The sequence below is a fragment of the Mustela erminea genome, chromosome 14 (genome assembly GCF_009829155.1).
Source record: "Mustela erminea isolate mMusErm1 chromosome 14, mMusErm1.Pri, whole genome shotgun sequence".
NCBI lineage: Eukaryota > Metazoa > Chordata > Mammalia > Carnivora > Mustelidae > Mustela > Mustela erminea.
In genome coordinates this window covers 17,818,691-17,843,381 of record NC_045627.1, presented here as the reverse complement: position 1 = coordinate 17,843,381, position 24,691 = coordinate 17,818,691, and the positions used below count along the sequence as shown (strand labels likewise).

Sequence of the window (24,691 nt, the reverse complement as noted above, 5' to 3'; positions counted from 1 at the left end):
CTGATTCCTTTGATGAGTTATTGAAAGCCATGTAATCATAGTCCTTGGCCATCCACATTTCTAGAGTTGCGGATTGTGTTAATCTCCTTGGGTTGCTGTCTATTGGCTATTTGACTCTCATTAACACTCCTCCAGATGGTGATCATGGAAGGAGGCTAAAACTGTGACCAACCATTTTCAGGGTAACAGATATCTTACTTATTAAGGCCACAGATCCTCCTATCTGCACAGGTATCAGAGGGCTGCTTCGCCAAAGGGAGGCCTTCTTATCTATGCCCTTTGCTTTGGAAAATATAATATCCACGTGCAAGAGTGGTAGTCTTAGTCATAATAACAGGTGCCAGAGATACTGTCTTATAATTTGCTAAGTGCTGTATGGAGCTCTTTCCATGATCAAGCCATTTCATCCCCAAATCTTTGGGGTTGGTATTGTATTCCTCATCATATTGACCAGGAAACAGATAGTTTAAGTACCTTGTCCAAAATCACACAGCTATTAAATGATAGAACTGAGTTGAATCTAAGAAGTTACTCTTGGCCAGGCTAATTCCAAATATAAGATCTTAAGAGGGCTCTCTGAGATCGTATTGGGAGATATGAAATAATATCTATCTATTATCTATCTATCATCTATCTATCTCTCCCCTTGGTTCCTGGCACAGAACTCTTAAAATCTTTGTAATTTCCCAAGTGATAAGAGCACTTAAAATGTCTTTTATTCTAATCTTTGCTCTTTGATCCTAGTTCCTAACACAGAGCTCTTAAATCCCTTGGAATTTCTTGTGGGGCAGCAGGATGATTTGTTCTAATGAGGCAACACTTGGGGGTTCCAGGCTGGCTTCAAACTTCTTCCATTTCTAAAAAAAAAATCAGTATTTTTCTATCGATGGCTTCCCGACCAGGCTAGGACTTCTTTTCCCTGCCCTGCAATTCCCTTCCAGGTCTGAGGCACACACGGTGATACCACATCAGGGTTTCCCAAGGGGGCACAATTTCTGTCAGATATTAGTAGGTATGGTGCTCAGATAAAATACCCCTGGTCAAATACCTTTGGGAAATTATAGATTAAATGAAATGAGAAGGTGGCTTTTTTTTTTTTTAATAGAAATGTCTTTTAATAGGTCAATTATGACTGGAGACTCTTTAAATTCTAGGTAAAGCTGGGAGCATTTTGCAAACTGATGTGAAGACAGAACCCCTTCTCAAAGAGCTTATCAAGGAACTGGTGTTCCATTGAGCGCTTTCTGGGAAACACAAACCAAAAGACAGTGGTTCCTGCCCCTCACTACTGGTACCTGAACCTGGGCCTAACATGTCTTGGAATTTAGCCCTCCTGCCTAAGGAGACCTGGCTTCTGTCTGTGGCTTTCTGTGTGTACTGCCTATCCCTGACATCTGACAAATGACTACTCCTTGACCTTTGTCCTGTCTGGGCCACGAATCCTTCGTCCTCTGGCTCTCTTCAAGACCTAACAACAGACCGTGTTTTGTGGACTCAACCCTGCCACTTTTTATCTTGTTGCCGCCTTACCTCCACCCCACAAAGACTCTCCCCGTCATTACGGGAGCACGTGTGCGTACAGTGTTCTTTCTAGATTCGATCGCACGCTCCGGTGGCAGGGTGGGTGCGGGGTAGTGTTAGTAACATAAAGACACAACTCTTACTGGTCTATCTAAATATAGCGCCAATAAAACACAGCAGAGTTATGCTATGTGGACATTTATATCGTGTCAAGTCCGCTAGACACTCTTAGCACCCTGGCCCCAGATAGGGAGAAAAAAAAAAAAAAAAACTAATTGAAAGGCAAGGCAGTTAGATTTTATGTTAGGGGATGCCATTACTGGAGGCCTCCCACAATTTAAAACTCGCATAATCCAAGATTAATTTTCCATAAAACTGGCGAAGAAAGGCAGACATTTCTTGGCCGTCTGAAGAGGCCCGGCTGGAGCGAAAGCGTGGTTTCCGATCCCCCCAGCCTTCCTGCTGAAGCAGGAAGAGGTCTAAAGAGGTCTAAAGACCTCTGTGGTTGTTAATACCAAAAAAAAATTTTTTTTCTCTTATTTCAGATGCTGCCCATCATGGGAGGATTTATGAATATGCTCGTGTGTGCTCTCTGAAACCTGCACAGCTCTTTAACGCACGGTGACCGGGGTGTACTCGGGGGGCATCACTCACGGTCCCCCTCCATCCGCACGGTGATTTAATCTGTTAGGACATATGACTGTTATTGCTTTCCATGCGCCTCTCACGGTAGAAAATATCATTCTGTCCTACAAATGGAAGCCCGCTATTTCATCTGGCCTCACCCAAAGGAACCGGAATCTATGGGATGTTGGAACGATGGCTATCCTGAATTTAGTGAAAGGTATTTTACTCTCCAAAATGTCACCTAGATTTAGGGGATTTTCAAAGATAACTTTGAATCTACACGATTCTTCTCTTTATGTGTCGATATTAGAACTTTACCTCCCGTCCACCATGTGACTTTACTTGAAAATGATGGGCGCTATGTACCACCGACCTAGCATCCGCTACTCCCTTCTCTCCTCCACACAAAACCCTACTTTATTCAGGTATCTACCCCTCACATGACCTAAGGAAGATGATCCTAACAGCAGTTCCAGGAATGAATCTTGATCTGTCTGGTTCATCGTGGCAGTCCCAGCCCCTCCGGCCAGTGAATGATGATGGGTTTCAGACTGGTCAGGTAACCTAATTCTGACCTATGACATACAAGGTAAAGTCAGTGGAGGGGGCTTGGGAAAGAATTCCTTGATTCTTAGAAAGAGACAGAAACAGAATGGTCCCTCTTCTCCCTGAGCACGTTGGTGGGTTTGGACGCGATTCCAACAGTTAGTGCATCTTGCCGTCAACCCTCTGAGGAAGAGTGAAGAGAGCAGAGAAGGAGAATTCTAGATCCTTGAAGCTATGGCTCAGGTCTTGAACCGATCCTTCCTGCTGTCTCCCGTGCGACGTCTTCCTCTTAGATCACGTTTCGGTAAGCTTGGACTGGCATAACAGAATGCCACAGACCGCATGGTTTCAACAATAGAAATGTATCTCTCTTCCCTCCAAGAGTCTGAGAAATTCAAGATGAAGGTGCCAGGCAGTTGGGTTTCTGGTAAAGCCTCCCTTCCTGGTTGCACAGAGCCTGCTCTCCCCCACCTTCTCACCGTGCTCATACCACCTACCCTTGGTATGTGCGCAAGGAGACAGAACTCTCATCCTCATTCTGTAAGGCCGCCAATCACCCCGGATCAGGATCCCACCCTTATGACCTCATTTAACCTTCATTACATCCTCAAAGTCCTATCTCCCAAATGTAATCCCACTGGAGATGAGGGCTTCAACACATGAATTTTGGAGGGATACAGTTCAGTCCACAGTACATAATGTAACAAATGACCTCATGTTGTCTAAACGAGTTTAAATTGGTTTTTGTTGCGTATTACTGAATACTCCCTAACAAATATTTCATATCTTACGAAGCCGTACACGAAGGATAATGTCGAATTCATGACCTATTACACGAGCAGGTCAAGGGCTATTTTTTTCTCAGAACAAAGCGGTTTTAGAGTTAAAAATGGTTAATCCGTTGCTGTTACAGGACATTTCGTGAACTGCTGATTGTACATATATGTGAGATCATGTTAACATAAACAGTCTAGCCCTGGGGGAGTTTTAAGTTATAAAAGAAATATTTTTCTAAGATCATGTGCTCTGATACAAAAACCATACCCCAGGCCGGTTCTATCACTCTAAAGTTCTGGCAGGCCAGGAGACGTTAGTTGGTGATTTTATCAAGCAAGACTTCTAACTAACGGCTCGGTGAAACCATCACTGCACCGTATAACACAACAACGAATTGAAATGACGAGCCCCTGCAAGGAAGTCATTGTTTCCAATCATCACAGCGTATTCTTGAAAAGGCAGTTATCTTAGGGCTCGCTCTCATCCTGTGAAGGAGGAGACACTTTCTCCTTTATTCCTGAGATGAGCGTTATGTTTATTCTTGCAATTTGAATCTAATTTTAATAATGACCTTCAGGGAGAAGGGCGAAGTGTAGATTTTAGCCCATTCTAGGGAAGAGTTTATGAAACGTTTTAGCTGTTATTTTCATCCTATTATACACACAGTAATTTTATGCAGTCTTCCGGAGGAAAATTAAATAAATAACATTATAATGAAGTGAAGGATTTTCATAACATAGTAAAATTCACTTTTTATTTCTAGCCTGGGAAGTGGAAAGAGCAGCACTTAGCAAATTAAAAACAAAACAAAACAAAACAAAAACAAAAACAAGGCCAAACAAACAGAAAACAAACTCCACCAAGCCACAAAGGAGGAGAGATACTTCTGCATATAGATGGACCCACATTAAAGCAACAGAAGTAGGGCCACTTTAAAATCTTAAAACTTCTGACACTATGTTCACGGACTCGGTAATACAAACCATGTGGTGAATGATTTTTCTGAAAAACTTTGCTGGTTTCACTGTGTATTTTATTATTGGCCAAATGTGACATTAAATTTTATCCCCTGTGGCTTGGAGTTAAATGCTTGCTCTGTTCAGAATGGCAACACTCAATTAAACAGCATTTTTCATGATCTACACCCACCATTGTTACTGTATTTAAGGGAAATAATGGGGGTACTGACCTATATTGCGTTTCTTATTATCAATGGAGATGAAGCGTATGCAAGGATTACTGGTGATGTACTGCCCAGCCCAAGGGACATCAATCTTCGTGCCAGCTTCATAAAAGAGGCCCAGAGCGTAGCGAGAGGAGTAGCTCACAGACTCCAGTTGCCGCCTTTGGCATTCACTAATTACTGTGGAAGAAACAGTACAGGGCATTAAACTTGAAAATATCATCTTTCCTTTGAGTGCATCGAATATAAAAGTCCTCTAAACCAGTTCCAACAGGGCCCCTTAACTCTGTCTCACTCGCGATGGGTTTTTAAAGTAGCGCCAAACAGCATCAGCTGTAATTTCTTTTGGCAATGATTACTGACCTTGGCACAATTGTTTTTGACCAAGCTGAAGGTCCAAACTCTTTAGAATGGCATTCGAGGCTCTCCAACTCTGGCACCAAGTTGCTTTTCCAGCTTTGGATCCCAGTTAGTACCCTGGGACTGTCTGGCGTCATTATACGGCCCAGATTCTGGGCACTTACTAGGTGTCCGAGTCCTTGCCACACACTTGATAAAGGCATTTCAGTCTGTTCTAACAACAGTTGAATAAAGTCAAGCATTTCTCGCAACTTCCACGCCGGGAGGCTAATGCACCATCCATGATGACCTCTTAAATTCTTCCATGTCATATAGGGATTTGTTTGTCGGTCATCTTTCTCGCAGTGGATTATAGCAATTCCTTAAGCACGGTGACCACACCGTAGACATCTCTATCATAAGCCTCTACCCTACTCTGTTACACGCATCCCCAAAAATAAAAGGATAAGGGAATGAACAGAAAGGCAAACACAGACACGCAAAGTTAGTTAAAAAGCAGGAGGTAAATCATCAATCCCCAAATGGAAAAAGACCAGGAAAGGAATTAGGCAGGTCTGAGTTCCAATTCTGATTCCACTATGTGACACTGGTCAAATTACTTGTTCTAGGGGCACCTGGGTGGCTCAGTGGGTTAAAGCCTCTGCCTTCGGCTCAAGCCATGATCCCAGGGTCCTGGGATGGAGCCCCGCATCGGGCTCTCTGTTCAGCAGGGAGCCTGCTTCCTCCTCTCTCTCTCTCTGCCTGCCTCTCTGCCTACATGTGATCTGTCTGTCAAATAAATAAATAAAATCTTTTTAAAAATTACTTGTTCTAAAGTAGTCTATAGTCTTCTTGTCTATAGGCAGCAGTAACAGTATGTCTTGAGGATCCCATCAAATAATGGGTAGCACAGTGGTTGGCATAGGACACATGTTCACCAAATAGCCCCTTTTTCTATTATAGAGAAGAAAATATTTGTTCCAACTGGGATGGGGAAGGAGGCGATTTCCCTCCCTTCTCAGTCTCCATCTGTCTTCCTACTTGTCATGGAATTGCTGGTTCATATATGCACAGCATTAAGAATCTGGGTTTCACAGAAGGCCACAATTCTATTCTGAAGACTTAGGCTGATTCAGTATACGAAACATATACATATATTTGTATATGAAACATATACATATATTTGTATATGAAACATATACAAATTTTTTGTGTAAATATAGAAAACTGTCCTAATCTATAACAGGAGGGATAGGCAGACCTAGGGATGGGCAGTATTTTAGCTAAACCTTAGGGAAGTGGCTTGAAGAGGTAGGGAGAAGGTAAGAAGGTTATTCAATGAATTATTTAAGCACGCTAATAATCCTATACATTACTATAGCATATTCTTGGTTCCAGAATATTTTTGGAACTAGGACCTCACAGGATCTTCACAAAAGCCTTGCAAATAAGGTGTATTTACCAACCTTATTTTCCATCCCTAGGAAGCCGATATTCAGAGAGGTTAATGAACTGACCCTGAGTCACACAGCTTCCAAGTGGTGTGGCCAATGAAACCAGAACTCCCGCACTGGAGTCACAGATATATACTCTTTATTCCGTGCTCTCCCCTCCTGAGCTGTAATCTGAGCTCCCAAAATGTGTTCTACGCAACTAACGAATCGTTGAACACTATGCAAAAACTTACGATGCCCTATGTGTTGGTGAACGAAACATCATTAAAAAAATAAATAAATAAATTTTTAAAAAATGAACTTTGGCATTTCTTTGTCCTCTGACACGAACGATTATTTTGTACTCACTTAGAAGTAACGGCATCATCGTGCCCTCTAACCATCATTGTTTGCCTTATTAAAAGCCTGAACTACTTGATGAGCAAATGATCTGACACTGGCCTTGTTATACTCCGCGTCTCTTGGGGTTCATTTTATTATTTAATTTGCTGCTACAGTTACGGCTTGATGTTACGCTCATTGCTTTCCGAGAAGGAGGAGGGGAAGGGTGAGATTCTTTATGGCAGTTGAGTACGCACTGTGTACTTGCGGGCTTATGCTCTTTCTCTTTTTTTCAGTTAAAAACCAAAGCAACAAAACCGTGTCCTCAGCTGCCTGGTCACTGAAAGGGCCTAAATCTCTCTCTTTCTCTCTCTCTCTCTTTCTCTCGCTCTTCTCTCTAACCCCAATTGAAGGGCCAACCAGGTTGACAACCAAGATGGGCTCATTTCACCAGATTTTAGACAACCATGCCAAGTGGCATACCCCATTGGGGGGCCCTGTGAAGAGGTAACTGGTCAGTCTCTAGCCAGGCCCAGAAATGAACCGTAAACACCCTCGCCTGCTCCGGGACCCCCACGGTTCACTCCCAGGACAGGGGGTTGGACTTCTGACAGGAAAAACCTCTGTTTCTGGACATGCACGCTTATGAAATAGTTCATTGTCAGGGCCTGGAAAGTTTTACAATTGTTGTGGAGCCTAACAAAATGGTGTCATTTTGTTTGAAAAATATTCTTCTGCAGAATGCTGAGGGGAGCATCATTAGGTCCCAAATACATGTTTTTGGCAGGATCAATGATTGGCTTTCTACTGTTACATATTCAAAAGGGCCATATATCCCCCAAACAAGGCTTAGATAAAAATGTCAAATTTCAGTATGATCAGTCTTCACCTGGATTCACCATCATTGAATTCTGAACCAGCAGCGTTATCTAATTATACTGCATGGATGTGTGATGTGTGGATACATGGGGAGACAGAGGACAGGGAGAGAGAGAGAAAGGCCTGAGCTGTACTCTTGAATTACATCAAGTCTTTTCATTTTCTTGTTTCTTTTCTTTTTTTTTTTAAAGGATTTTATTTATTTATTTGACAGACAGAGATCACAGGCAGAGAGAGAAGAGGAAGCAAGCTCCCTGCTGAGCAGAGAGCCCGATGCGGAACTCGATCCCAGGACCCTGGGATCATGACCTAGGCCAAAGGCAGAGGCTTTAACCCACTGAGCCACCCAGACGCCTGCATTTTCTTGTTTCTTAGCCTATAAAAGAAAGCTAAACATACATATTCTGCCTATTTCATATGTATATGTATCTATATATATTTTTTTTTTAAGATTTTATTTATTGATTTGAGAAAGAGAGAGAGAATGAGAATGAGCTGGGGGTGGGGAGGGGAGAAGCAGAGGGAGAAGCAGACTCCCCATTGAGCAGGGATCCCGAAACTGGATTTGATCCCAGGACCCTGACATCATGACCTGAGCTGAAGGCAGATGCTTAACCAACTGAGCTACCCAGGCGTCCCTATTTCCTCTATTTTTTCGGTATTCATTCATTCATTCATTCATTCATCGCCGACTTTATGCCAGGCACTGTTCTAGATATCAGGGACATGAAGCAGAAGTTGAAGTCTGTGCTCTCACATAGCTCACATTCTAGTGGGGAAGACGCCAGTTATAATCTGAGAAGCAAGTCAGTGGCGTGTCAGCTGGTGAGAAGAACTATAAAGAAAAATGAAGCAGGATAAATGGAGAAACGTGACAGGTCTGGGTGGTCAGGCTGTCAGGGATCTATGTCTCCTTGGAGGATTGTATTCTGATTGACACGGGTAGTTACTGCTGGGTATGAGCCAAAGACAGGTAAGGACCCAGCCTCTGTTTCAGAGACTATCATTCTGGCTACAGATAAAGACTCCAAGAGAGGAAGTGGGGACAGCTATTGGAGTCACATTAGAATGGAGATAACAGAGAGGCGGGTCAGAAGTCGTTCCATCCTGGATGGGATATACGTGTGTGTGTGTGTGTGTGTGTGTGTGTGTGTGTGTGTGTGTGTCTATCTGGGTGTGTATAAGTGCATTTACCTTATCTATTTTATACATGTGTATATGTATATACGTATATGCCACATATACACATACACATTTATCAATACGTATCATGCAATTTTTCATTTTCATGCAGAAAAGTACGCCTTGATGAATGTTCCTACAAACAGACCAGTATAACCCCCAGCTAGATGAAGACACAGAACATTACGAGACCCCCAGAAAGGAGTCCCTCAATACTAAGTTTGTGATATTTACAGATACTGTCGGATGTAGCTGTAGTTCATTCCCCACTGCCGGGATAGTTCTGCTGCCCTTTCTTGACCCCCCCTGCTGTGGATGGCCATGGGGACTGCTTGCACTATTCGGCAACGACAAGCGTCACGTGAGGAATATAGTATGTGTTTCTCTTGGGTCTGTACCTAGTGCTGGGACTCCTAAACACGGGGTTCCTTTCCACTCAGCTTTCCCAGATCCTGCCAGATGTTTTCTGAAGCGATTGTGCCCATCTGCACTACCTGCCCTCACCACACCCCTGCCCCCACCGTGGACAGAAGTTCAGTGGCTCCCTGCCTTCCTCCCTAGTTGCTACTACCTATCTGCCTTCTTAATTTGGGGGTGTAATGACATCACACTGTGCAGGCATTTATTTGCATTGCTAATGACTCATGTTTGGAAAACCTGCCTTGTTTATTTGGATATCCTTTGCCATCACCTGTTCAAATCTTTGCTCATTGTTCTTGGGTTGGCTGCCGTTTTCTTATTGCTATATAGGAGTTCTTTACATATTCTGGACAGGAGTCTTGTATGTGAGTTATAGGCTTTCTTCTCCATGGCCTGAATTTTTACTGTCTTAATCGTGTGATTTGATGAACTGAGTTTTAATTTAATTTAATTTTTTAAATATTTTATTTATTTATTTATTTGTCAGAGAGAAAGAGTGCACAAGCAGGCAGAGGCGGAGAGAGAAGCAGGCTCCCCACCGAGGAGCCCGATGCCGGACTCGATCCCAGGACTCCGGGACCATGACCCAAGCCGAAGGCAGTGGCCCAACTGACTGAGCCACCCAGGTGTCCCCAGAGTTTTAATTTTAATACAATTTACCATTTTCCCCATCTGTAGTGAGCACACTTGTGTCCTACTGAAGAATTCTTGATCTACTCCAAAGCCTTGAAGGTATTTTATTTATTTACTCTTTCTGAAAGCTTTATGGGTTTACCATAGGGTTTTAGACATATTTGGAAGATAAAGCAGCCGTGATCCCTGTGGGCTGGCAAAGGTGGTGTGAGGAAAAGAAATCAAATGGGGAATAGAAGGGACCCTACTCCTCACCTCCTCTAGCTAAACAAACAACAGCTTTCTTATGCTCTAATTTTTGAAGTTACGATGTATAAATAAATCACTAGAGGGGCGCCTGTGTGGCTCAGTCAGTTAAGTGTCTGACTTTTAGTTTCAGCTTAGATATACCAGAGTCTTAAGATGGAGCCTCGCATTGGGTTCTGCATTCAACAGAGTCTACTTGTCCTTCTCCCTCTGCTCCTTTCCTTGTTCTCTCTCATTCATAAATAAAATTTTTTTAAAAGATTGTATTTATTTATTTGACAGAGAGAGAGAGAGAGAGACAACGAGGAAGGGAACACAAGCAGGGGGAGTGAGAGAGGGAGAAGCAGTCTCCCCACAGAGCAGGGAGCCGGAAGCGGGGCTCGAACCCAGGACCCTGGGATCATGGCCAGAGCCAAAGGCAGATGCTTAACTGACGGAACCCCCCAGGGGCCCCAAACAAATAATTATTTTTAAAAACTCACTAGATTGTAAGCAAATTCAGGCAAGGGCCATGCCTCAGGAACTTTGTGTGTCCAGGCCCTCCCAACGATGACTGATATATTCAATAAATTATTAAATGAAGGCTCGTCATCCTTATCTTAGAATATTTGGATAGTACACAAGGCATAAATAGGTGAAAGGGGAAATAATCACCATAATCCTCCCTGTCTGGAGAAAAAGCAACTATTATTAACATGTTGGTTATTTTTTTCTTCAATATTTTCCTGGCTTTTTTCTTTAAACATGGTCGTGCTGATAGTATACATACTATTTTGCAATACTGCATTTTTGCTTACCTTAGGACAAAAAATGTCATCGTAAACATGATTTTTAAAGCCCCCACAAAATGTGATGGAATGGACTTCGTGTAATTGACTTAACACTTCTACTAAGGTTGGATATTTGTTTCCTTTTTTTTTTTTTCTTTTGGTCTATTATAATTAAAGCCGTCATGTGTATCTTTGTGCATTGGTCTTTATCTGTGTTTTTGATCATTTCCTTAAGACAGAATATTGGAAGTGGAATTACTCTTACACTGATTTTCAGAAAGACTGTACCAGCTCGTACTTTGGCTCGCAGAGTATGAAAGACCCATTTCCCCGTGTCCTTGCCCCTGTTAGGTATGATCTATTTTCTTCATAATTTAACAGGAAAACCAGATCTTATTTTGGTTTTAACATGTATTTCTGACATACTGATGAGACTAAACAGTCTTCATCTATGTATTTTCTCTTCTGCAAAAAATTGGTTCATGTTGTTTTGCTAACTGGTCTACTAGATTCTTCATGCTAATAAGTGGATTCTTACTAATGGGTGAGATATTACAGAGGTTCTCCATTTACTGTACATTATAAAAGTTTGCCTCAGTGCTGTTTACTTTCTTAGTATCATATACTATGATCTAATCATATGTATGTAGATAATCTGTCAGTTGTTTTCTCTCGCTCGCTCGCTCACTTGCATGTTTAAACATGGAGAGACCAGAACCAGGTTCGCACTGGTTATTCCTGCTTCCCCACACCCACCCCTGCCCTTCTCTGCTCTGCTATGGGCCCAGGGTTACTGCTGAATTCCCTTGAGCTCTGGTTTCTGGAAGGCTGTGGCCAATGAGAGGTATAGGCAGGAGGCGGACTACAGGGGGGAAGGAGACAGGTTGTACCATTGATTGCTTCTCTCCTTCCTGCCCTGCCAGGTGCTGGCAGAGGCTGAGCTCCTCTACGGCTAACGTTCCTTTCAGGCAGCTCTCCTTCTGTGGTTCCATCCCACATGTTTTCTTCCAGCTTCGGAGTAGCGATGGCTCCCTGTTGCCACTGTCCTGAGATGCCACAATATTCTTTGCTGGTGGCCTTACCCTTAAACACCATTCTAAATGCCCTTTCCTTAAACTCCTTCAGCGAAAACCTTTTCACCTCATATTTCTTGCTGGGACCATGACTGAAACACTATTAAAGCATGCTTTCTTCTAGTTTCTTCTAGCAAAGCACTCTAAAAGCAAAGCATACTACATTCTCTTCTTGTGGATGGTAGACATCCACCTCTTAAAGCCAAATCCCTGGGCTCAGGAGTATATTGAGTGAGAATATCTTGTGGTCAAGAAGGTCTGTGTTTTCATAGGCAAACAAAGGAGTGCTTTCCACTCTCTTTCTCGTAAACTAATGCTGACTTTTGGGCATGACAACAAATATTTCAATGTTAATAGCAGAACAGACATCTTTTAGCTCTCCCTTGGCGTTCATTATCAATTCATTATCAATATTGTAGTTTATGCTAAAATCCTGCTCAATTTGATGGCTGTTGTTCAAAGCCTTAACCCCCTAGAAGTTTTGGGGTTTATAACCAATTATGGAGGATTGCTAATTTCCTGATTTGCCACTCAATATAAAGAATTTCAGCTCAGGGACAGTTGAAATCAAGAAATCAGAGTTGTATTCTGAGTATTTAAGGGCTGCATGGAGGACACTAGCTGCTCCTGGTTTATTTATTATTGCTTTTTTTTATTTAATTTTTTAAAAAGATTTTATTTATTTATTTGACACACAGAGAGAGAGGGAGAGGCAGCGCAAGTGGGGGTGTGGCAGGGAGAGGGAGAAGCAGACTTTCTGCTGAGCAGGGAGCCCAGTGTGGAACTTGATCTCAGGACCCCGAGCTCATGACCTAAGCCAAACACAGTCACTTAACCAACTGAGCCACCCAGGCGCCCTTAAGTTTTCATTTTAATTCAAGGTGTACAATATAGTAATTCAGCATTTCCATTTTGCTTTTCTTATCTTTTATGTTGAATTCCAAGAAAGGTAAATTTTATGTGCCAGCTCAACTCCTAACGTTAGGCTGGCTAGTCCTGTGGGTACCTGAAGCCAATAGCATTTTTGCCAGAGAAGCTGGTTCCTCTTTATCCAAAGTGGCTATAGAAACAGGGCCGAAAGACCCGTTTTCTGTAAATGGTTCTTCTAGCAGCCCAAGACAGAGTTTGACCTTTCACCATTCACGAGGCCTGCCTTTCGATGAAGAGCATCACCGACTCGGCTCTCGTTTCACACCACCTGAAATAAACTGAATGTTCCCTTGGACTCTACAGGTGGAGAAGCCATGAAGCCTTCAAAAATAGTTTTGGCAAGTAATAAATCTCGGGTTTATTGGTGACAGACTTCAGCAGGTGTATAACAATGCGGGATTTCCCTGGGGAAATATTCCTCTTATCGGGAGAGCACCTCTGGAATCAGAAAAATTGGGATTTGAATTCTGGTTCTGACATTTATCCATGTGACCTTGGGCAAGTGAGCTAATCCCTCCAAGCTCCTGTTGCCTGGTGAAGGAAGAATAATAATACTGCCTGCTTGAAAGGATTGTTAAGAAAATTAAATTAGGTGATAGTAAGTGCTCAGCTCATTGTACTGGAAAAACCCCACACCATCATTCTAGACTTGAAAAGCCTCAAGAGGTGCCTATGTGTGTATTAGACTTTAGAAAAGCGTTCTTAAAAAGCCTTTAGAGGTAACATCCTAATAGTTCAAGCATCTCAAGATATTACTAAGTTTAAGACAGCTCTCTGGCTAGTAAAATATAGTCCATATGCTTCGCCCATCAGAGTGGAGGGTCACAAACCAAAATTTTTCTGTGAAAAGTAAGTTGTAAAGATGCCAAAAGCATTTCAGACAAAAAAAAATTTTTTTAATAAACATAAATTGGGAAATTCTTTAGCTAGCAAATTCAGGGTGCTGAATGTTTAAAGATTTATCTCTTTTTATACACATATAATGTATTATTTGCTTCAGGGGTACGGGTCTGTGAATCACCAGCCTTACACATGTCATAGCACTCACCACAGCACATGCCCTCCCCAGTGTCCATTGCCCTGACACCCCATCCCTTCCACCCTCCTCTCCTCCAGCAACATTTATCTCTCTTTTTTTTTTTAAGATTTTATTTATTTATTTGACAGAGAGAGAGATCACAAGTAAGCAGAGAGGCAGGCAGAGAGAGAGGAGGAAGCTGGCTCCCTGCTGAGCAGAGAACCTGATGCGGGGCTCGATCCCAGGACCCCGAGATCATGGCCTGAGCTGAAGGTAGAGGCTTAACCCACTGAGCCACCCAGGCGCCCAACATTTATCTTTTGAGAGAAGTGAAAGCCCACACTCGGGGGGTCCTTCCTGTAGTCCACCTGCCTGCGTTAGTTTTTAAGTCCTAATCCTATCTCACAATTGTATAAAAGCAAGAGGTGCCAAAGAGATAGGTTTCTCTGTATTGTCCTTTTGCGATTTGGCAGAAAAAAAATTTTTTTAAGAATGTTGTTTCTTTTTTTAATATTTTAATCATTTATTTGAGAAAGAGAGAGAGCGCACGAGAGAGCACGAGCAGGGGGAGGCGCAGAGAGAGAAGCAGACTCCCCCTCCCCCGCTGAGTAGGCAGCCTGTTGGGGGGCTCGATCCCCAGACTCTCTGGATCATGAGCTGAGCTGAAGACAGACACTTACGCGACTGAGCCACCTGGGCACCTCTGATAGAAATATTTGGACAAAAATTTAGGATGGAGCTGGTTTGACACCCATGTGCTCAGGAGACTGCTAATCATTACACAAATGCAAACTTCAGTGGGCACACTTCATCTAGTTAGGCAGAGCTAATTTTTGGACTCCTCAAAATGCATTCAAAAGCACATGCATGTTAGGACAATTAAGTTCATATCTAAGGGAAGTTTGTCTTCATGTTTCCCCAGCTTTGGGGGACCCTAACAATCAAGGCATTAAGTGGAATCGAAGAGGAAAGAAAAGAACATAAAGATACCAGAAATTTCTAGAGTATAATCATACTTAATTGATCCTGACTTGATATTAGTTTGTTTCCAGTAAGGATAACAACAAACAAAAAGGTTTTTAGGAGCAAGTTCTCAGGCGCCCGCGATTAAACAGATAATCCTGGGCAGATTTCCGCTCCCCGCGCCCTCCCCATCTCTGAAATCATAGAAAGACGATCTGTCCGGGAAAAGAGACAACGTTTTTTGCCTGCTCTCTGCTTCTCCTGTCTTTCTGCAAGCCCCATCCCGGTGGCCTTTGAAAGAGACTATTCTGCTGTCTAGACAGGCCTGTAGTTGGCTTTCCATGAAGCCTCTGCCTTTCCCACAAGCACACCGGCTCTGCTGCTTTCCAAACTCGAAGCCCACCCTTCCCTTTATCTGGATGGAGGGCCTGTGAAACGAAAATAAGAGTCCATTGTTTCTATGGCAACGAGTTCTAACAGTGGGATTAGAAAAATAAACATTTCTCCCCCCTGCGCTGGAGCTGTTTTCTGAAAGAATGAGGGGTCGTTTCCCTCTGGTGTGGTTTACTATAGGCCTACTGTGTGCCCACCCCTATGCCAGTCACTGTGAAACACCTCTTAACAACGTTGTAGAGTCTGGGGACAGGAGGTGGGCTGAGACCGAAGATAATTTTACCCTGATTAGTAATTGTTTCATCCTCGGGAGGCTTCTTTTGGGATTTCAAACAGAAAGGTAGCTGGCTTTCGTGTTGTCTTTGCGCAACGTATGCAGTAAGTCTAAAAACCACAAGAATAAGGCTGGAAAGCCTACCCTTATCTCCACGTGTTCTCAGCTTTTATACTACTATACCGTCATTCTTCTTGTAGGAAAGGCGCTGAGTTTCCGATGAGAGAGAACATGAAAAATATCACAGAATATCGGGCATATTTTTACAACCACTCTTCCCAGACTATCCATTTAATGGCTTTACGCCCGTGCCATCCATGAGCAATACGGTCATTCTAAAATTCATGATAATAAAAACTGTATTACACGTCACCTCGTATTTTTATTAGATACCTATTTTTTATATTTATGGCCAGAGTGACTTAACACCGAGGCAATGACTTGGAGAATTAATACTCCAGCTCAGAACTTGTATCGCTTTTAGAGATCAGAAAGCAATGTTCCAAGGGCCTGGAATCTGGGGTATTGAGGCAAAATGTCAGAATCTGGTGGTGTAAGCTCTAGGACACTGCGAAATATGTTTGTCTTGTACTTGGCAAATCCACTGGCTTCTTTTCTGTTTACATAATAATGACTCCCCACAATGCTTCGCTAAAGCCAAAGCAAATAAACTGGACGTGGGGGAAAAAATGTGTAAGTGGCACCAGCCTTCATTTAGTGGGAGCTCATGGCATTCTCCTTGCCTTAAAATCAGCACACTCCCGGGGCATCTGGGTGGCTCAGTCTGTTAAGCGTCTGCCTCAGAGTCAGGTCATGATCCCAGGGGCTCAGGTCATGATCCCAGGGTTATAGGATCGAGTCCCACATCCAGCTCCCTGCTTGTCCGGAAGGAAGCCTGCTTCTCCCTCTCACCCTGAGGCTCCCCCTGCTTGTGTTCTCTCTCTGTCAAATAAAATAATAAAATTTTTTTTTTAAAAATCAGTACATTCCCATTACCAACGCAAGCTGCCATCTGATGAAAACATGATTACTTTTGATCTTCATATCCATTTACCTTTTCCTTGCAATACTTTTAAAATTTCTTACACCCATACACTGCTCTGTACTTTAGTAAAATATTGCCCGTTTTGCTTTGTTTTCTCTGTTTTGTTTCCATTTTATGCACGCTGCTAAGCTGAATGTGTTTGCCACCGGGTTTCTGTTGTTTCTCCCTATTTCTCCTCTAACTTGTACGTCACCGCGAATGCTTAACATCAGCGATTGGACAAGAGGTCATCCTGAGCCGCAGGTTCGCATATCTGAGCCTTGGCAAAAACCTTGATGTGTGGAAATAAGTGTATCTCGATATAATGTGACATACGCATTTCTCCTCACTGAGCTTTACTTTCCCTTTCTGTTCAGTAGTAAAGGATGTGACCTCACTTATAGGGTGGTCACGAGGATTGGACTGAAAATTTTGTACTGGACCTATTATGAAAATTACGGGTATATGAAATACCCAGCACAGAGTAGGGACTAATTAAAAAAAAAAAATCAACGATGATTACTTCGGTTGCCATCCCAAGGAAAGGGACGAATAAGACAGACTTAACTGGTATAGGAAGGTAGAACTCTTAAATCAGGAGGTTCACAAGTGGGAGCCAGAAAGGAAGAATACAAAGAATTTTTCCTGTCTCATCTCTAGGAGGACATGTTTTTATAGCCTCAAGGTATTTGCTTCTGATCTATGATGTAACTTTAGTTAAATACCATTTTATCACAAAGTCTACGCTAGGGGCACCTGGGTGGCTCAGTCGGTGAAGCATCTGCCTTCAGCTCAGGTCATGATCTCAGGGTCCTGGCATGGAGCCCTGTGTCGGGCTCTCTGCTCAGTGGGGAGCCTGCTTCTCCCTCTCCCTTAGCCCCTACCCACGGCTCAGGCTCTCTCTCATCCTCTCTCTCAAATAAATAAAATCTTAAAAAAAAGAAAGTTTACTCTCCCAAAAATTTTCCTTTCCTTTCCGATATCTGTTTTTACTAGGCCTCTGTTATTGGTTGGAGTTAGTATCTAATTGAACACTAATGCCATTAACCAAAGTACCTCGATACCCTGAAACACAGTAAGTGTCCTCCTTCCTTGTTATGATCCACGGTTCTGTCATTTGTAGTAGAATCGAAACATCAATTCCTCCTTGGCTCTCCTGCTCTAATACTCCTACCTCACACACCTGTTCCTCCTACCTTGCAGGTAAACGTGTCCACCTGCTAGGGTGTGATCGCCACCACAGGATGACAAACGGAATCTTGTCACCGCGGTATTTAAAGAGCAAATTCCAAAGAGCAGAACTTTCTCCACACCGGTGTCTGCTTAGGGACACTGAAATGGAGCTAGTCTCATGCATGACAACGAAATTTAGAGTAAAATGACCGGATCACCCTCTGAGATCTTTCCGGACATCTCTGGTTTCCCGATAGGTCTTGGGGATCCCAAGTGCATGAGAATTCAACTGTAGATCCTCTTTCCAAGCTCGCACTGCACCCACACTGCCCCCGTTTCCAGCTTTGGCAGCAGACAGGCTGTCTGGCTCAGATGCCTCCCAAGGGCTTCCCCTGGCCACCTGCTTTCCTCCGCTGTGAGGCTCAGTCATCTCCTTGCCACGTGCCCACCTTCTCACTAAACTGCCCTGCTGTCCCATCACAGGAAGATCCCTGGTGAGCTCACCCATTGCCTTCTCTCCCTTCTCCCTTTCTTTCTACATAGGAACGAGACACGGGCCCCATCAGCATAGCAGGATGGACTAAATCCTTGCCCCCTAATAAACTGAAAGTGGCTTTACTAGTAAGTGATGTAGGAATAAGCAAAGCCACACAGTCGGTATTGAAATCCGAAGGAAGAAAGGACCCTTCTTGTGAGAGGGTCCTGACGTCCCCTTTGGGATCTCACGGAAGAACCCATTGACTTCCTCGTCTGGCATTTCCTCAACAACCGGGGTCCACTAGCCCTTTAACAATGTTCTCTATTTTATTTGGGAAAAAGGAAGTATGTCTATTTCACTCACGATAAGTGAGTTTTTGTGGGCAAGACTGAGATCGCAGATGAGATCGCTGGTTCTGTGGGAAGATCCATTCCTAATTTGAAACAACGGATTACCAGCAGAGCGGTCACCTGAGAGCTGCAGGAGTGGGAACTCATTTAGGCTCGAGTTTCTCCCTCAGCACCAAGGTCACTGTGCTGGTTTGTCCCCTTGCCTCAAGATTCAGGGACGTGGTGCAAAACGAGAAAATCAGAATAGGCAGCCCATAAAAAAATTAATTCCCCTCTATCTCAAAGAATGCATAGTGAGAAATTGAATTGAATGATGCAGCGGATAAAATATTTATTTCTCAGATGCAATATAGATGAGTCAATGTCATTCTGAGAAATTTAACTTTTTAATTTGCTAACTCGGTGTTTGTATTTTATTAGCAATCGCAAAAGAATAATCTATTATTCTCTCGCAAGTGTCAAAAAGATGACGTTGCCGGGAGAGCGGTTCCATCTATTACTCCAGCAGGGCTGGGAAGAGCATGTAGTCTTTACTGTTCCTTGCCAGTCCCTGAATCTAGGCCACTATCCCTGTGGCGGCAGATACCCAGATGGGGTGGGTTTCTGAGTTTGCATAACAGTGCGTATAGCAATTCAGTGATGTGAAATGCAGAATCTTCTGCTGCAGACTTGGAGTCAGTTAACCCCACAATTAACATTGGTAAATATCACAGGTAGAATAAACAAACATAAAATCATACATTTACATTAGTAATATGAAAAGAACCCAGATGGCTTTGGTAAAGAACATAAAACTTTTTCTTTCTTTCTTTCTCTCTTTCTTTCTTTCTTTCTTTCTTTCTTTCTTTCTTTCTTTCTTTCTTTCAGGATTTTATTTATTTATTTGAGAGAGTATGAGCAAGAGAGAGAGCAGGAGCAGGGGGAAGGGCAGAAGGAGAGGGAGAAGCAGCTTCCCTGCTGAGCAGGGAGCCCAAGGCAGGGTTCTGTAGATCCTGGGATCCTGAGATCAGGACCTGAGCCTAAGGCAGAGGCGTTACCTACAGACCATCCAGGTGCCCCAAAACTTGTGCTCTTGTTGGAAAAATTTTTCTCTGTTTTAATAGTCTTGGTAAAAATGCTACCCTACAGGCTAATGCGCTTAGCACATAAAAAAACAATATTAACACCTTCCACTTTGCCAGAGATACCAACCCATTAATTATAAATCATTTATTAAACTTAATGAATTCTTTTATACCAGAAAATTCTCTTGGAACAAAATAATATCTGTATGGCTCATTAAAATCAGACAAAATTTGCTATACTTGAGCTTCTTACTTTCTTGAATATAAATCAAAAAATATTCTTTAATGGGGCGCCTGGGTGGCTCAGTGGGTTAAGCCTCTGCCTTCGGCTCAGGTCATGATCTCAGGGTCCTGGAATCGAGCCCCGGATCTGGCTCTCTGCTCAGCAGGGAGCCTGCTTCCCCCTCTATCTCTGCATGCCTCTCTGCCTACTTGTGATCTCTCTCTGTCAAATAAATAAATAAAATCTTTAAAAAAATATTCCTTAAAAAGCTCAAATACAACATAAGATGTATTCTCCACATCTCTCTCTCTCATACATACACACACAAACACACACACACACACACAGAAACCAATTTTTTATTTCTTCTAAACTTACTCATTCAACCCCCAGTAGAAGACAACTAAATAGTAACTACTACAGGGGGAAGAAATGAAATTTTATGTTCTGTACAGTGCCTGCTTTAATGTTCAAGAGCGAGATAAATTAAAGAAGGGGAATTTTTTGGTTTTTGTTTATTTAAATGTGAAAATATATTGCTACTTAAGCAGAATAATTTTTCACAATAAATAATTTTTTCACATTCTAATAAAATGGTCAGTTTCTAATAGCATTTTGAGGAAAAAGAAACTCTTTCCAGGCCAAAGTTTTGCTTTTTTATATTTGTTTTTAAAATTTTTAAAAATATTTTATTTGTTTATCTGAGAGAGAGAGACACAGATAGCAAGAGAGAGCATGAGTGGGGACGAGAGGGAGAAGCAGGGAGCACATGAGGGGGCTCGATCCCAGGACTCCAGGATCATGACCTGAGCCAAAGGCAGACTCTTAACTGACTGAGCCACCCGGTTGCCCCTGTTTTGTTTTTTTGCACTGGGGAAAAACAGTGTGATAAAATGTAGTCCAATGTCTTTGTTTTTCTCATCTTCCTTTTTAACTCCTCTGCTGCTCTTTCTTCCAGAGAACGAATGACATTGGAAGAACTTTCAGTCTGACCTGGGATAAATGGTCTCAAGGTATTTGACCTGCACTTTCTTGACAACCAGTGTGGCAGGTAGATTTTTCCCACTTAGCTGCAACAATACCCCTCACCCACCACTCTCTTCTTACATCCTTTCTATCAAGAGGTAAGGGCTCTATCCCCTTCTTTTGAATCTGAGAGGGTTTGGACCTAAGGCAGAACTGACACTATGTGACTCTTGAGCGAAGTCAATAAAAAAATAAAATTATTTATGCTTGGTTCTCCTGGACAGTCAATCTTGGAACCCAGCCGCCATGTTAGGAAGAATCCCGGCCACCCGAGGGGATGCATAGGTTTCCAGTCGCCTGCTCCAGCTTCCACCAGCATCACCCCACAGACATGTGAGTAAAGAAGCTACTATACCCCAGCTCTTGAGTCTTTCCAGCTGAGACTCTAGACATTGTGGAGCAGAGGTAAGTTGTCCCCATTGTAACATGTCCAAATTTTTATTTTATTTTATTTTTTATTTTTAAAGATTTTATTTATTTACTTGAGAGAGAAGGAGTGAGAGAGAGAACATGAGAGGGAAGAGGGTCAGAAGGAGAAGCAGACTCCCTGCTGACCAGGGAGCCCGAGGCAGGGCTGATCCCAAGACTCCAGGATCATGACCTGAGCTGAAGGCAGTTGTTTAACCAACTGAGCCACCTAGGCACCACCCCCTCCGCCAACTTTTTTTTTAAGATTTTATTTATTTGACAGACAGAGATAACAAGTAGGCATAGAGGCAGCAGCCTGGGCTGGGGGGTGGGAAAACAGGCTCCCCGCTGAGGAGAGAGCCCAATGTGGGGCTCAGTCCCAGGACCCTGAGATCATGACCTGAGCCAAAGGCAAACGCTTAACCCACTGAGTCACCCAGGTGCCTCTGTGTCCAAATTTTTAAACTGCAGTTTTCTTGATGTGATATAATGGTTGTTTTGTCACTAAATTTGGGGGTGACTTGTCATAGTGCAACAGAAAACAGTAACAACCAGAGAGGTCAATCATCTTTTCATATGTTTACCAACCATTTGAATTTCTTCTGCACGTTGCCTATTCATAAACTTTCCTATTTGGATCTGAGAGAGAGAGAGGTTTCGTTTTGCTCATATATTCTACATATAATCCTACACTTGTCACACATATTGTAAATATAGTCGACCGGCTGCTTGTTAGGTGATGGAGCAGTTTGAACCTCAGGTAGTCAAATTCTTCAATTCCTTTCAAATTTTGGTATTTTGTGTCTCTTTGAAAGAAAAGCTTTCCCAATTGAAGGTTATAAAATTTATAAAAAAAAAAAAAAAGAAGCTTCTATTTTCTTCCAGTACCTTTCCATCCCTACATATGATCAACCCTTTCCTTTCTGAAATGTATAACTTCAATTTTCTTTTCTTTGCACGCTTGCGTTACTCGCATCTCCTTATAACAACCCATCTCAGACTCTTACGTGCCTGCAGATTACCTAAGGATCTTGTTCGAGGGCTGACTCTGAGTCCACCAAGCTGCTGGATGACGCAGACCACATTTTGAATAGGCAGCTCTCTCCTACGGTAAGTAGCAGTGACGATACTAGTCTCCTTGTCTTATTCATGACCTCAGTAAGAATTCTAATTACTCACCCCACTGATAAGGATGAAGAAACAAATTTAAATACATTGTCGCCCAACCAAGTAGCAAATGGCGGAGCAAGACTTGGCCCCACATGAATAATTTCAAAGCCCTTGTTCTTAATATTTACTCTACACTATCTCTCTGTGTTAAAACAAAGGTTAACGTCCATCTACCAGAGCCTGTTTTACAATGTAGATCACGTGTTCACCTATTTTAGAAAAATCTTCATCAAACATTTTACATATTAGTTATATATTCATTTTAATATTTATATATATGTGTGTGTGTGTGTGTATATATATATATATATATATATATATATATATATATATGGGTTTTAATATTTAGTTACTGAGAATAGGGTTTGGTTAACTACATCCCATAGTTTATCTGATTCCTGCCCGTTGTTCTATGGCCCTGCAGCTGACAATGGGTTTTAAATTTTTAAATGATTCCAAAACATCAAAGGAAGAACCGTACCCGGTGCCACAGGAAAATGACATTCAAGCGTAGTATCCATACATAAAGGTTCACTGGAACCAGCCATGCTCATGTGTTCTTTACTGGTCTCTGTGTTGCTTTCCTACTGCCCGAGCAAAGCAGGGTAGTTGAGGGATAGACTATAGGCTCTCTGACCCGGGTCCTGTGCAGGGGAGAAGGGGCACCGCGAACCCACTGATGCAGTTATAATTGCACTGTGGTTCATGTGCCATGCTGCCCAAAGACATCTTTTAACATTCTTTTTTAAGTAGTGCTGCATCCTCATCATGTCAGAACAAGAAGAGAAAAGCAGACTTCCCACGGCACGGATGGTGGGGTGTGTATGACTCTGTTATCAGATTAGTTGGCCAAGCCCTGCATTTATTATGGGATGACACCATAGCTCAAGAAATACTGTCTTCATAGGAATCAGTGGGCCTAAACACTCAGCACAGCTCACAGGGAAGCAACAGTCATAAAAATAAAATAAGAAGACTATCTCAACAGAATGTTGTGATTTATTTTTAAACGAAGACCAAAACTGCAAAATGAGGCTTCAATGAAAGTGAGTTTCTAGGTGGTTCACTCATTCTCCAAGCAAGGAGAGCCGGTTTTTCGGTGGGGAGTAAATTAAATCTGGTTTGGCTGTAGTGGTCAAAGAAAATGTCCTGGGAAAATAAGCCTGTTTGAGACTATTGGTTTTTCAGGGAGAACGGCTGCTTGAAGAGGTCACAGTGTCAGAAGCAACACCGTTAGTCAACAGACCAAGAAGGCAAAGGCTCTCGAGTGGTTTTCCTTGGCTCTCGATGCGTGAACCGTCGTCGCTGATACTGCTCAGTTGTGATTATTGGACAACTCAGTTCTGCCTTTGCAGTGACTAAGGAATTGGCCTCTCCAAGCAGAGTGCGTTGTAAAACAAGAGGAAGGAATATCTTCAAAGAAACTGAGAGGTCCCGAATTGAGTTCCATCTGAAGGGGAATCTTCTAAGATGTGTTCCAGTTCATGGCAGTAAAAGTATTTCTTTTTAAGCAGAGGAAAAAAAAAAAAAAGATTTAGCTAAAATTTAAAAAAAGCATTTGAAGCCTATGGATACTCACTGTATTATTCACCAGCAGGTGCTTTATGGAAAATATTCAAATCTATCACGTGCAGTTGAAACAGTGTTCATGGTGAGCTTTGTTTTCTTCGTTTACTTATGTGGACTTAAGTATCATCAGTTCTTGTCACACTAGAATCTGAATATCTTATTTCTCTATCACATTGCAGACTGATGGCTAAAACCTGATGGTGATTTTTTTTTTTTTTTTTTGAGGACCAAGGTTGAAATTTTTGTGAATGACATGAGGCACCCTGAACTACTGTAAGGTTTTGGAAATGAGCTTTTGTTGCCGAATTGATAGTTTCTTAATGAATAGGACCTCAAATTACAAGGCAAAATAACACAGAAGTGTGAAACTTACACTGCTGAAAAGTCATTTCAATGACAACTAATGTTTGAATCACGTGAAATGTCAAGCTGCTTTATCCATTTCCTGTGCTGTTACAAGTGAGAAGGAGAAGCAAATCCTCCATTTCCATGCAAACGTGTACCGGGTATATCTTTGGAGCTCCAGGGGTGTTTTTTGGACCCTGATGCAAGTGCAAATTTCCGCATTTCAAAATCCATATAACGGTGCCATTGAAGAGCTTCCACTCACCCTCCAGTGGTAATTAATTTATTTCATGACATGCTAAAAAAAGCAAA

The 24,691-nt window shown here is 42.4% G+C and overlaps 1 protein-coding gene and 1 long non-coding RNA gene across 7 annotated transcripts in view; one reads left to right on the top strand and one right to left on the bottom strand.

The window, feature by feature from the left end:
* RNLS (renalase, FAD dependent amine oxidase) overlaps positions 1-24,691 on the bottom strand; it is a 263,258-nt gene that overhangs the window by 55,604 nt on the left and 182,963 nt on the right. For all 6 annotated transcript variants that reach the window (XM_032313446.1, XM_032313440.1, XM_032313442.1 and 3 more), the window contains one exon: positions 4,661-4,834. In XM_032313446.1, the coding sequence (XP_032169337.1) occupies positions 4,661-4,834 (174 nt within the window). The remainder of the gene's footprint in view (positions 1-4,660; positions 4,835-24,691) is intronic.
* The window catches only part of LOC116573365, a 374,338-nt gene that overhangs the window by 286,945 nt on the left and 62,702 nt on the right, over positions 1-24,691 (top strand). The window lies entirely within an intron of this gene.